We start from the raw sequence: 13,740 nt of genomic DNA, 5'->3' as shown, positions 1-13,740 counted from the left end.
TTCTTACAAGTTTAATTTGCCTATACCATTAATGAAACAAATTCCGGTTAACTCACTATTGGCTACAACAAACAAAATATTGAACAAATATTGTCTACATGAGCCATGTGCAACGTATTTTGCTGCAGTGACATGTGTGTGCGGCAGTAGACTGCACCCAACTTTTTCCTGTCACTTATGAAAAGTGCGAAAATGCACTTTTTATTAAGGAACAAACACGCTACTTGTGAACAATTTTTCTTGGTTATGAAGTGAAAGCTACTGGGGCGGAGTTCCTGCGCATGTATTCATATGTAATGCAGTCTGGGTGAGCTTGGTTTCGTTTTTGATTTTTCCACCCTTGCATAACTCCTCTACTTCTGAAGGCAGAGACAATTATCTTGGCGTGAATTTCTGAGGCCGATCAATGTTTCATCATCATCAGCCTAGTTACGCCCACTGCAGGGCAAAGGCCTCTCCCATATTTCTCCAACAACCCCGGTCATGTACTAATTGTGGCCATGCCGTCCCTGCAAATTTCTTAATCTCATCCGCCCACCTAACTTTCTGCCGTCCCCTGCTACGCTTCCCTTCCCTTGGAATCCAGTCCGTAACCCTTAATGACTATCGGTTATCTTCCCTCCTCATTACATGTCCTGCCCATGCCCATTTCTTTTTCTTGATTTCAAGTAAGATGTCATTAACTCCCGTTTGTTCCCTCACCCAATCTGCTCTTTTCTTATCCCTTAACGCTACACCTATCATTCTTCTTTCCATAGCTCGTTGCGTCATCCTCAATTTGAGTAGAACCCTTTTCGTAAGCCTTTTTCGTAAGCTTTTCGATCAATGTTTAAACATATCCTATATGTACAGAGTTCTGAACAGCGAGCAACACAGAATGCATTGGAACACCGAAGCAGCCGTAATATTTTGCGGCGTATCAGTCATCTTGCTCACTCGTTTGTACATGCTGACGGTTATAATTTCCAGATGGGATTGCTTGATTTCCACGTAGACTCTGCAAGTGCTTGTTTTATGTGCTTTTACTTTCTTTTGTTACTGAAGCTGGTAACAAAAACTGGAAACGGCTTCTCAGGCGAGCTGCCAAATGGGACTACATATTAGATGGGAGAGCAAGCGATGAACAGTCACCAGAAGACTTTGGCTCAATTTTGCCTTTGAGGAATGTGTAAACACGCGACAGTCTCAAGTGTGAGAAACTCAAAAGGGCAAAATAAGTATAGCCCCAAAAAATCAGTAGCTGTATGGCTATTGTTACATATCGATTCAAATTAGGTACTGTAAGAAATTTTAAAAATATTGTTCTTTATTTTTTACAAAACTGTGCAAAACTGTGGGACTACTTCCGGCAGCAGTGCAAGAGGTGCATTCTGGTTCCGCAGGCTTCGCTTCATAGCCAAGAAAAGTTGTCTGCTGAGTACAGCAGTAAGCTTCCCACATTGGAGTAGCCCATGATGCCCTGCCAGCTAACACAGAGATTTTGTAATGGTCATGCCAGCAGCTCACCGCCACCACCGCTCTTGGCTTGTTGCCGATAGTGCTGCTAGGCTTAATCTGCTTTGCTTGAAAGCTGTAGTGTGTGACGCCTCAAAAATGACCGTCGACGATCCAAAATTTCATCGTATTAAGAATGCCTTATTTCTCATGACATCAATTTGCAAATATAAAGCGGCAGCTGTTCGCGGCGTTCTGCTCAATTGGCAAGTCAGCTTCGCCTCAGTACAGAATTGGTACGCGGTGAAGCATACATGAAGTATTGTGGTGAAGCATACCAAGAGTGGGAAGGGGCAATTGTCGTGGGACACGGTATGTTTCCCTTTATTACAAACGCAGGCACCCGCCATATCCTATCACAGTACGAGCACCTATACGCCTAATAAGTGTACTGGAAGGCCTTTAGAGCTGTTTCTGATGTGCCTGTAGTGATTTGAGCTCTTGGAGGCAGTAAAGGATTTTTTTGGGGGGCTGCCCAATTTTTCGGACGCTCTCGCAGCCCCTAGGAAGTTCGAAAAATCGGACGTTGACTGTATTTAGTACAAGTAACAATATATGTCTTCGATAAATAATACAACAGCTTTTTTTTTACCTGTATACTGCATAGTCAGAAAACGGGTAACCACACTAAATTGATTCTCACAAGTCCTTTTTCTTTCCATTTGTGTGCTCTCATTACACTCCTGTGCTCATTTTAAGTTTGGTCTTATTTTTTATACTTGTATGTTTGGCTTTTCTATCCCAGAATGAAGTGACTCATGAATCCACACTACTAAAATCTAAATAACGTAGCCTGTTGTCAAGGAAAATATACTTATTTATAAGCACTTGCTTTACAGATTAAAAAAATCATGCTACTATATCACAGTCTGTTCGGGTTTCTTAAATTTTGCTTTCTTGTTGTACTTGTGACCTCACCCTAATAGGAACTGTGCTGTGGAAGGCATGGCGTTGACCTGACATCTCTTGACCATGTGCCGGGGGGAAAGATTGAGAAGTACTTGGGAAACCTAGACTTCTTTTTCATTCGTGAAGGTACAAGCATACGAGAGGTATGTAGCCATCTTACATGAAGTCCACTTTAATGCGACACTCAAAATCGCACTTTGCTACTTTTGATGGTGGTTAAGTGTCACTTCAGCTTGACTGGTGGTGCTCTGATCTGTGTTGAAGGGTTTGTAGAGGTTTTTAAAACCTTGAAAGACCCTTAAAGCTTTTAGTTAAACTTAGCGGTACTTGTTCGAAAATAACAGCCACCAAATTGCTTTAATCCAAAAATCCTGCTAATCCAATCAGATTACATAATCTGTGTATGTTTACTTACTCTCTAAGCCTTTCTTGAATAGCTTTTTAATTTTTGTGCAATGAAAAAAGAAAAGTGCTTGTTGTTGAAGACAGCATTTTTATTTTCAAGCTGTCAAACATGACATGCTACTGGAGAAAGGATAGTCATCTCTGTTAACCATTCCAGTGTAGCTTTTTGTTATGAAAGAAGAGGTGTAATAGTTGCTTGTCCTTCAGCTGATCAGTGAACGTGTTTTGAAAGCAACAATTACTGTGATTAAAGTCTGATTAAAGGTGCAAATTCGCCTTGCTTTGTGGCCAAATGCAATAACTGCACTGCAATTAATGAGGAATGTGTGCCGTATTTACATGGCAGTGTAAGGCAAGTGTTTTTCCTTTGAACCAGGCTTTGTCACGTAACTGGAGTGGTTCGAAAAAACTGACCGTAGACCATGTGCTTTATTTCAAGAGTGGTGTTTACCACATTTCTAAGATGCATAGTGGCATAGCATAGTGCAGCAATGGTAATAAGGTGAGGTTGGCAAGGACTCGACTTCATAAGGTCTCATAGTTCTTGCACGGTAGAAGGAGCTAGGCTAAGAAGAAGTAAGAGAATGAATGAGCATCATACAGAAATCTGTTTTTAAATTATTTATAGGTATTATTTTATGTTTCTGTCCTAGGCTTTGTGGGGTCTGAAGTGGGATTCTCACACCGTACTCTTGGGACAAAGGAACGGCAACACAGTAGTGCAAACAATCACAAGGGCATTTATTGCAACTTTCATAGATCAGTGTCAGCTAGCCGAGTTGCTATCCACAAAACATGCCGATGGGCGCGCGACAAATCTAGAAGTCCGACTCACCGCGACCTCGCGAGCGAATATGTTCGCCCCATGCTGGATCCCAGCGCCTGGTCGTTCGCGTGTACGGTCACGCGAATCGTGGCGCGTTTGAAGGCGGCCACGCGAGGCGGTCTCGCAGATGCATCGGTCGCCGCGCGCGCGGAATGTCCGCGCTGTCCGGCGACCCGTCGGGGAAGAGGGTAGCTGCACGCGCGGCACTACCGTGCTGCTCACCATCACCATCACCAGCATCACCATCGCCCGGGGTGGCTCGATCGTAGTCCGGGGCAGCAGTGCAGACGATGTGCAGGTGACGGCAAACCAGGGGTGACTCCAATCACACTGCGTAAACTCAACACACTCGGCAAACACTTAAGTAGTGCAAGGGAGAGGAATTCTGCATGCGCATCGCCCACGTGGTACGATGTTCAACTCGGCTAGCAAAAGATCGGGCAGCTACTCAGATGCTACGTTCACGTGAACGAAGCTCGCTTTCTTGAGTCGAACGAGTAACTTCAATTCGTGCGAGGCTAAATAGAATGAGGGAAGCAACTTGCAACACCTCAACGCCACGGTCCACCAGGTTGTGTCCCTCCACGTGCGACAGGCAGCTTCGTAAAGCCTTAGGCCTAAAGCGTCGCTACCCTGACAACAACCGGCATCCAAAAAAAAAAAAAAACAACCCCCAAAATGAGCGCAAAACAGGCAGCTGCGAGGATACGTCAGCTCTGTGAGGTGGTCCTACTCCGCTCGGTGCACACAGCATCCGAGTTGACGGCACCCACCGTCCCAGACGGTGTCGGAGCGCCCGGTGCCAGGCCGCAATACCAGTCAGCCCGTCGTGGCACCCGTGGCCCGCGGCCACCCGGCTCCCAGAGCCGCGACTTCATCAGAGTCAAAGAGATAGAAGAAGCTATTTACATAAGAAATTCGGACCACCCACGAGGCTTCCGTACTCACTCGCTTCAGGCTTGGCAATGCTCCGCGGGCGCTGAGCCTCGCTCTCCCAGGATGCAGACCACGTGGCTCTCGTACTGACGAATGTCATTAAAAAAAAACACTTGCGAAAAGGCTTAGCATGTTGACATGTTAAAACCACGACCTACTGGAACTCCAGACCTGCACAGATATCCGGCTTCTATGGGAGCAGCTTGCGCCTACTTTCGTTCAACCGACGGCCGTAGGTGGCGCTTTTATAACCTGTTCGTCTGCTACGCGGTGGGCGGCTGTGCGGCGTTGTAATTAGTACGGCAGCTGTTGTGTTGTGACGAACTGCTTGTCTAGTTGATGATTTTCGCTAACGCAGTGACAATGATGTCACAAGACTTTGATCGGTCACTTGGCTCCAAAAGTTGACTGCCCGAACCTAAAAAATGTCGGAGCGTTTCGTCTGCTGCTCTCTAAAATAGCGTTAAATAGCCGCTCCTATTGCCTTTTTCAAGAAGATTATTATAAATCACATTGTATATAGAGTTCGCAAAGTACACAACAGTTTTATTCTGCACGTTGTAAAATTCGCTTCTGCGCTCTTTAGAAACTTGAAACCACCGTAATGTTCGACGACAGAACGATTACCACTCATTACCACTCTTAAAAGTTGTCCGTGAATGCGTCGTGAGTTCAAAAAGTGAATTACACACACAGCTTCACTGCGTACGTATCTTAAGCACCACCGTTATGCTGCCACCGTACCACGCAGAAAAGCTAGCTTTACAGTTTGAAAAGAGTCCCGTGAGACGATTTAAGGCTTGCAGTGCAGCACGTTTTATAGCACTGGGATCGCTTAATTTTTTGTAAGCTTTCTACTAAGCTAGGCAATCAACGACAATAAAAACAAGGTATGCTCACCTTTCCTTGAAACAGAATCGATCAACCTATTGCACATATCGGGCGGAGGACTTGTACTCGTGAATGCTTTTACTATATACTTTTACCAGGTCATCTGCCTTTCATTACGGCACACAGCAGTAAATTCTCATGCCATCTACGACACTAGGCTATCTGTAAGCAACTAAAAAAACTAGATTATCCTATGAATCTTTTTAAGACAATTTTTCCAGTCTCTTATGGAGGCTAGGAAAGGGAAATTTATGCCGTCGATCTAGCATTGCAGCTGCCACCTATGCTCGTTGTTTACATTTCTTGCACCGCTCCTCCTCTTGTAGTTTCACTATTCAAACGCAAAGCATTCACAAATATGTTTTCTTTTGTATATTTGTGAATTTATTCATTTACCGCCAATACAAGAGCTTTGTGCCTGCCGAAATGGCAAGACAAGCGCTGAACAGATCACAGAAGCAGACTACAGCGAACAGGTTATAACTAGCGCCACTCCGCTCGTACGTTCTTTCCCTAGCGGCGAAAGGGGCGAACTAGACCAGGCGTGCTGGAGGAGGGAGATCTGTGCAGGTCTGGAGTTCAGTAGGTCGTGGTTAAAACACACTGCAGCCACCATCGCCTCGCTCAAGAAAGCACGCCGCCGACGCTAGCGATCAAAATTCACGCTAGGCCTACGCTTTGGTTCAAACAAAAGTCTCGAACGAAGCAAAACTGTTAAAACTATCGTCCGATGCCCCAAGAGCCCCACGTTGGGCGCCAGATGTGGGGTCTGAAGTGGGATTCTCACACCGTACTCTTGGGACAAAGGAACGACAACACAGTAGTGCAAACAATCACAAGGGCATTTATTGCAGCTTTCATAGATCAGTGTCAGCTAGCCGAGTTGCTATCCACAAAACATGCCGATGGGCGCGCGACAAATCTAGAAGTCCGACTCACCGCGACCTCGCGAGCGAATATGTTCGCCCCATGCTGGATCCCAGCGCCTGGTCGTTCGCGTGTACGGTCACGCGAATCGTGGCGCGTTCGAAGGCGGCCACGCGAGGCGGTCTCGCAGATGCATCGGTCGCCGCGCGCGCGGAATGTCCGCGCTGTCCGGCGACCCGCCGGGGAAGAGGGTAGCTGCACGCGCGGCACGACCGTGCTGCTCGCTGTCTCCAACCCAAGAGAGAGCGCCTTGTTTCTCCCGCACCCAAGTAACCGCGCAGCGGCGCGACGCTCGCGCCATCTCTCGGACTGCGCTTCAACCACATCGACCGCGCTGACGTCACGCAGGCCACGCGGCGAAGCGGGACCGCAGGAGACGCGCTATGCGGGAAAAACATCAGGGGAGGCGCGAGGGTCGCGCATCCCCACATCTTCTGGTTTCTGTACATGTCACCAGTTTGCTTAAATTTAAAAATCCTTTTAGGGGATACATGAACTTTGCAATCTTCAGTGTCAAATATTGGAAATCAGTAAATTAATTTCTGAAGCATCTATTCAAGGCCTATAATCGGACTTGAGCTCTCTCATCTGCCAAGAGCAAGATGGTGTAGACGATGTGCACAGCACTGGGCCTCTTCGATTTTCCACTTCTGGCTACTTGCAGGCTGCCGAAGCCAACCAGAGCACCTTCGTTTTTCTAGGATTACTCTGCCCAACCCGTGGCGCCTTCCACAACGCGGGTTGGGTTCTGTGGTGGACAGTTCTGGCTACCTGTGGGCTGCCAGAACCAGGATGATTTTGGACTTGGGAAGTTTGGCAACTCTCTGGCTAGCAAACTACAAAAAAAGAGTCAATGAGCTCTCGTCGCCATCTTTGTGGGGACTTGACATATTGCAAAGCGGCCACTTGAGGACTTCTACCTTGTTTAGCCAACTGGCTGTGGCCATCTTTGGTTTTCATTACTTTGAGTGTTATCTTCTAATGTGCTAATGTGCCATTCTGCCTTGTGAGGCAGTGCAATACGAGAGGCAGTGGACATTTGAAGTTCTTTTTCCTTTTGTGTATGTGTGTGTGTCCCGCAAAGATTCTTTTTGTGGACGGCTTGCCGTGCTCACACACATGCATGCTCTATCTGCGTCGTGTTCCGTGCAGGTTGTAGACGCTCGTTCCCACACGTTGTGGTGCCTTTTGGGTTTGTATTTCTCTTGTGGTATTCATTTTAACATCTCTCATGTATATGGGGCGATATCTCTTTTTGCTGCAGTTAGCAAAGGCGATTGCAGCTAGCCAGTGTTTTTTCCAATGTTGTAACTAGGCTGTTGATGTTAACGGCCTAGTTTAATAGCCCTGGTTTAGTAAGGGCCAGTTGATCTATGTAACCATACATACATTCAATTATTGCTCACACTTCTTTCATGTGAAGCTTTTTGCTGGTCACAGACGACATGTATTAATTTTTATGTACCATCTGCAGCCCCAGCTCCTCCAGCACAGGGGCAGGAGAGAAATATCATCAGCCAAAGCATCTTTCTGAAATTGATGCCCAAGCAAATCGGCACGGAAATTTATGTGTAGAAGACGTACCTGATATTGTGTTTTTTTCATTTCTTGTCGAATATGGTCAGTCAACGTCAACTTACCAACACTGGCAGGCAACGTGATCACCTCAAGGAGGTATCCTCGAGCAATTACTTTGGGGATACAATCACTTGTGTGCGATTTCGTGTCTTGGTATCAGATGCGTCAGCGGTCGCTTGTTGTACTGTGCCAAGTGCAAGGCTGGCCCATTGCACACCCTGTACCGCGTTATGCGAAATCTTGTGAAAGTGATCATATCTCCGAATGTCATCACTTGACAATACTGCTTCAGCTCTTCAGCAAGTGTAACTATATAAATGGGCTGAATACGCTAAGTTCACACTAGCCTCTGCCATGCTGGCAGCGTGTTTAAGTTTACTCTGCAGTCAGCTATCCTGGCGTTCAACTTTGCAACCTTCGGGCAGCTTCAGGTTGTTTTGGGATCCCAGCCCGCATGACTTCCTGTCAGGACCAGAACTGCCTAGCTGCCATCTGGCTGCCAGAGACCTTCTGGAACTCCGAAAATCAAAGAGACCCACTGACTTTTTTTTATCATGAGTTCTTGTTGGCATACTATATCTATAATATAATTTATTTTACCAAATTTATTGACAGTAATTGATGTGAGAGTGAGGACTTCTGCTGTTACCGTGAACAGCCATTGACAGTGCAAGTGTCCATTTCCTTTTCTTGGTTACAGGAAGGTGGCCTGAATGGCTTTGTGCAAGGCTTCATGACTGAAATCTTGGCAATAGTGAGAGCTCACGTGGCATCATTAGGAGGCAATGCTGTTGTGGCTTTTCAGATGACTCAGTGTATCTTGCTGCACAATCCACACAAGAATCAGGTCAGCTGCTCTCTTGGATAAGCTTTAGAAAGAGAATGTCAATGCCATTAAACTTCAATTTTTCTTGTTTGTCTGCTGCTATCTTGTAAGGCTGTCCATTGGTTTTGTTTGCTGCTGGCCCTTATTTTATTTGTAGTGTGTGACACAAATGTTATTTTGCCTTACAGGGACAGTGCTTAATAAATGTGGCGGGTGATGCTGTGCTGATCCACTACCACTCACAGATGCCTGATGCAGAACCATCTGAAAACACATTGTCACCTTGTTGAAATAAAAAAAAAAGCTCTCTTAAACTACATGGCATGCTGTATGTTTTTCTCTCTGCTTTTATAACAGCTTTCCTTTATCACTGCTTCTTTTATAACTGCTGTATAGCTGTTATATGCTCCTCCCCTGATTAAAATGATGTAGGGCAACATTGTAATTGAAAAGCAGCCCTTCGAGTAAGTGTGTCTAGTCACATTTTGTCCTTGCCCATGTGCTGCACCTATTGCTTGACAGGCTCACTTAGGCTAGTCACCGCTCAATGACTGATTAACCTTGTGATTAATTTATTAATGCTTTGATCGTGATTAATCAACTGAGATTAAATGGGCAAATAAGGCAAGCTTTGTACCCTGGTGTCACTCCTTCACTTGCACAAGAACTAACGGAACTATAATTTCTCATCTAAGATAGTGCCTGTAGGTGTTTTGAGACAAAAGCTGTGCAAGCACTCTGCGCTTCAAGCCGATGGAGGAAAAATTTTGAATATCTTTTATCTATGCCCAGCCCTAATCGTAATTAAGATCCTAATAAAAGCTTTATGAGGTGACAACAATTCATAAGGGCAAAATAAAGCAAGTGTTTTTTCAATGAACTGGGCTGAGTTACAAAGCAAACTATGCATTGTGTGTTGAGACAGGTCTGTGTGTGTGTCTTTTTTTCCCTAGTGAACAAACAAATAGCCCTAGTGAGAAAGGCAGATCACTGATTCGTGTTGAGCACATTTATACAAAGGCAGTTCATATACAATGTTATTTTTTTTTATTGTGACTAGCTTTCTTTGGCTCCTTCGGATGTCTTTCTTGGTTGGTGGTCAGTGGTTGGCGTGTGCAAGAAATATCTCTAGCTCGTTTGCTCGCTCGTTCGTTCGTGTGTTCGTTCGGGCTATTCGCTTACATCGATAGTCTACACGTTTTTTTTTATTATTCGAGAGATCCACCGCAAGTCCTGTAAGGTAAAAAATAATAAAATGCACGCGGACAGACGGAAGGACATCAAATAACTGCATGCAGCTCTGTGCGATGCATACACTACAACATTGAACTTTACGAATTTGTTTGGCCTCCATATGCATTTTGTGCCTGATAGCTTTGAAGGAAAGATCATTCCTGTTTTTTTTTTTCAGCTTTGTCAGATGTAAAAATGGCTGTCGATTACATCTGTGTCATTACATTTCCTTGCGGAGAATAACTTGGGTTTAGGTACGGGCCCGGGCGGTATGTAATGAACACTTTTTAATCGCATAAGAGCTGAAGCGGGGCCATTTGTCTTTCTAATACCACAAAAATTATAATTGTGTCTTCGATGTTACCGAGGCGTCTGCTTACGCGCTTGCACTCAAGGACGAGACTGACGACATGGCTGAATAAAGTTTCGGTTTCGTTATGCATTTATTTTTTTACACCTGTAACATTACTTTCAATATAAAGCACACGTTACGAAAACGCTACATTAGATGTAGTTAAGCGGTTGTGGTTTAGTGCGTTTAGCGAGGCGCTGGTTTAGTTTTGTGCATCGGTTAAGTTGAGTTGAGACTGTTAGCGCCTCTGGTGGGTTTGTTCGTAACTGCCAGCATCTCTCCTCTGACACTGCTCGTGGCGTTCATCGCCGAGCTCGTAGTTGGATATCGCAAAATGTAATACAATACCGCACAAGAAATATGACAGTTAAGGTATTCATTGACCTCGCCACACAGCCGTTCGTTGCTGACTTGGTGTTTCCCGACGGACTTCCAAGAGGTACATTTTTTTTAAATTTGCAGGCGCATTTGCCAGCGGCGATCGCTACTGTAGGCCTACCTAGATTAGTCCGAACCGTCTGAATGCAGCGCCACGATTTTTGGGCGTGCGTTGGCGCTTGCTTGAGAGGCGCAATTTCCAAACTTTTGCATTGCTTATTGCACACATTCACATGCATGGGATAGTAAACAATTGAGGCACCGCACCTGCCGTGTTATGACTTTGCTTTTGTTCCAGTTGTATATAATGACTGAAACATATTTCAGGTGGTTACGTGACGCTGTTTGTTGGATGCTGCCAACGAGTAAGAACTGACAGAACGTACAGTACTTGGCATTTACTTCCGACTTACACTTATTTTTTTGTGCTTGTTTCAAACAGACTCCTCAGCCTGGAAAGCAAGTTGACCACATACCTTTGCAGCAAGGTAACGTCGTCCTTCTACTAGAAAGAATAGGAATCGAGGGGCCCGATTTTCGTTAGTCAACCATATGAACCCAAGAAAAGTTCAGGGGAAATTGTTTGTTGTGTTTAATTGAAGTGCAGAAATGATAACATAAAGAGAAGTGAAAGTGGACGAAAACTTACCGCCAGAAGTAGCCGAACCCAGCCATGTTTTGAGGCAACAACATGTACATATTTTCAGAGACGAAAGCGCGCCACTTCATAAAAATTTGATTGCTCAAAAGTAGACAAGCTTACGCACCCTGCTAAGAGAAAACTTAACAGAGACTCCCTCTTTAAAAATTTGATTGCACAAAAGTAGGCATGCTTGCGCGCCCTGCTAATAACCCTCATTGAATTTAGTTTGTTCACCACAGTGCAGTTGGAATGAGTTCAAAATAAATCAGTTTACGTTTGTTATTCTTTTACTTGAATATCCTTGAAGCTGTACACACATTCAAGAGACGCACTAGAAGCACAGAACAACATATTTATTATTATTATTTTTTAAAGGCTGATGACACTCCGTTATTCAAGCTGTGCCATGCTATTTTGGAGGCTTGCACTTCCCACTTCACACACGCTTCTCTGACCATTGTAAGAATAAAAAGTACTCTGCAAAAATGCAAACTTAATGAAAACAAAATAAACGTGCGACGGGCTGACTACATATGTTGCGTGACTGAAATTTATTAAAAGCCCTTATAGAATATTTGGTATACTTTTAAAATTTTCATGCTGTTGTCGTTGCAGATTACCTATTCATAAGGCGTATTAGTAGCATATGAACAATACAGCATTATGCAGAAGCCTTTATTACAACAAAATATGTGATGATTTAAGGAAAGTTTATAAATTGGCAATGGATTGGCTAGTGACAATTCAGTTGTCGCTATGTTTGAATGCCCAACATGGTGCTTGCAATGCACCTTATGATTTACCTATTAAGGGAGATATGAAAACATGGCAAATAGCTATGCCATGTTAGGGTTGAACTGGCAGCTGACTGTGAGGGAAAAACTGGTTGGGCTGGTTTCCACCAGCCAGGTGGGAACTGTATACTGGTGGGATATATGCACTGCAAACCAAGACTATTTGTTCTTGCTGTTAAAATAGACAAATTCAATAGATATGGTAGATCAGCTGACCAGTATGGAAGGCACGATGGCTCGTATTACAAAACTTCAACCCCTTGTGTTGCTTCAGGTGCCAGTTCAGGTTCGGCAGTACCAGTTGTGAGAAAAACATGCCACAACCAGACCTACACGGTAAGTGTGTGCACAGCTTTTTATTGCTGCAGATGTCGCACATCCACAGAGTAAAACATATAGGGGAGCGAACTCGGGCACTCGACAATGTATTTGCTTGGTTCTCTTGCCCTCAATGCGTGCAGCATACCACTGGGCTCTGCCTCTGCCGCTTACCTTCACAACGGGTCTTCGCTAGTGCTTCTCCCTTTCTCCTCTTGTGCAGACTGTTATCACAAATACAGCATGCCACGTGCCATCAAAATTGGCTATTAAGCAACCAGCTTGAGAAGTGGCTCTTACGCCACTGAAAGGGTGCTGCACAGCAAGCAACAAGCAGACACAAGAAAAGAACATGTCGGTGTTTGATAAATGTTGCAGACTTAAATCAATCCCTTTACTTTGATAGAGACTTGTCTCATGCTTTATTGTTTCAGTCATGATTTTTAGTCTTTAGCTGGGGCGTGTTGGTTTTCCTGTCTTGTTGAATTCGAAGGTGATTCTCATGACACATGTAATGGATTTAGGCTGTTAAGCTCTTTCGATGGTGGATTAGCAAATTCTTGAACTGTTACATTTTCTGATGGCGGTATGGGTATGGCAATGGAAATGAAACATTCTCCTCATGCCATCTACAATCCATCTATGATCCATTGGTTGTTCAGTGAGTGGAGCACAAATGTTTCTAGGAGCTGCCCCTCTCTTCTTAACAACAGCCTCATTGCGGTTAAACAAAGTGTAGATGATGATTTAGTTTCCTGTCATATCACATTTGTAGTCAAGTTTCTTTACTTCTCTAGATGCTGTTCCCTGTGACTTTAATCATCCATACGTTTCTTAAAGAATCACTGTCGCATTGTATACATGCGCAAAATATAGCAAAAGCCGAGCTATCTCCAGTGGTTCATTTACTACTAATAGCGGGAACAGGCTGTTGGGTGGAGACAGGGAGAGCTCCATGTGCATTGTCTTCGGGTACTGAAATGTAACCAGCTTGTGCCATAAATGCATTCAAATTTATTTAGCAGTTGTCGAGTGAGAATATTAAGGATCGTTGTGTCAAGCAAAGGACAACACATGAGCATCAGCAACGTGAGCCGAAGCAGATGAGAAATATTTATGCACACTGATGTGCAACAAGCAACATACAGCGCAAGCGTCTATAGTGGAAGCTGAAGCAGATGGGGTGGACGCCGTGACTGCACTTGGCAGCACAGCAGTGAAAGAAACGTG

General features: G+C 44.6%; 2 protein-coding genes across 3 annotated transcripts in view; both read left to right on the top strand.

Annotated features, from left to right (window-relative positions):
• The window catches only part of LOC139057311 (C2 domain-containing protein 5), a 59,385-nt gene extending 50,276 nt beyond the window's left edge, over positions 1-9,109 (top strand). For both annotated transcript variants that reach the window (XM_070535262.1, XM_070535261.1), the window contains 3 exons: positions 2,421-2,546; positions 8,667-8,813; positions 8,981-9,109. In XM_070535262.1, coding sequence (XP_070391363.1) covers positions 2,421-2,546; positions 8,667-8,813; positions 8,981-9,082 — 375 coding nt within the window. In that variant the 3' untranslated portion in view covers positions 9,083-9,109. The remainder of the gene's footprint in view (positions 1-2,420; positions 2,547-8,666; positions 8,814-8,980) is intronic.
• Positions 9,110-10,640: 1,531 nt separating this feature from the next.
• LOC139057309 (zinc finger protein 11-like) overlaps positions 10,641-13,740 on the top strand; it is a 39,617-nt gene continuing 36,517 nt past the window's right edge. Inside the window, exons 1-4 of the mRNA XM_070535258.1 lie at positions 10,641-10,816; positions 11,083-11,120; positions 11,198-11,243; positions 12,467-12,528. Of these exons, the coding sequence (XP_070391359.1) occupies positions 10,738-10,816; positions 11,083-11,120; positions 11,198-11,243; positions 12,467-12,528 (225 nt within the window). The 5' untranslated portion in view covers positions 10,641-10,737. The remainder of the gene's footprint in view (positions 10,817-11,082; positions 11,121-11,197; positions 11,244-12,466; positions 12,529-13,740) is intronic.

This window comes from Dermacentor albipictus, chromosome 3 (assembly GCF_038994185.2).
Source record: "Dermacentor albipictus isolate Rhodes 1998 colony chromosome 3, USDA_Dalb.pri_finalv2, whole genome shotgun sequence".
NCBI lineage: Eukaryota > Metazoa > Arthropoda > Arachnida > Ixodida > Ixodidae > Dermacentor > Dermacentor albipictus.
The sequence above is the reverse complement of the archived record's forward strand: the minus strand, read 5'-3'. Positions and strand labels throughout refer to the sequence as shown.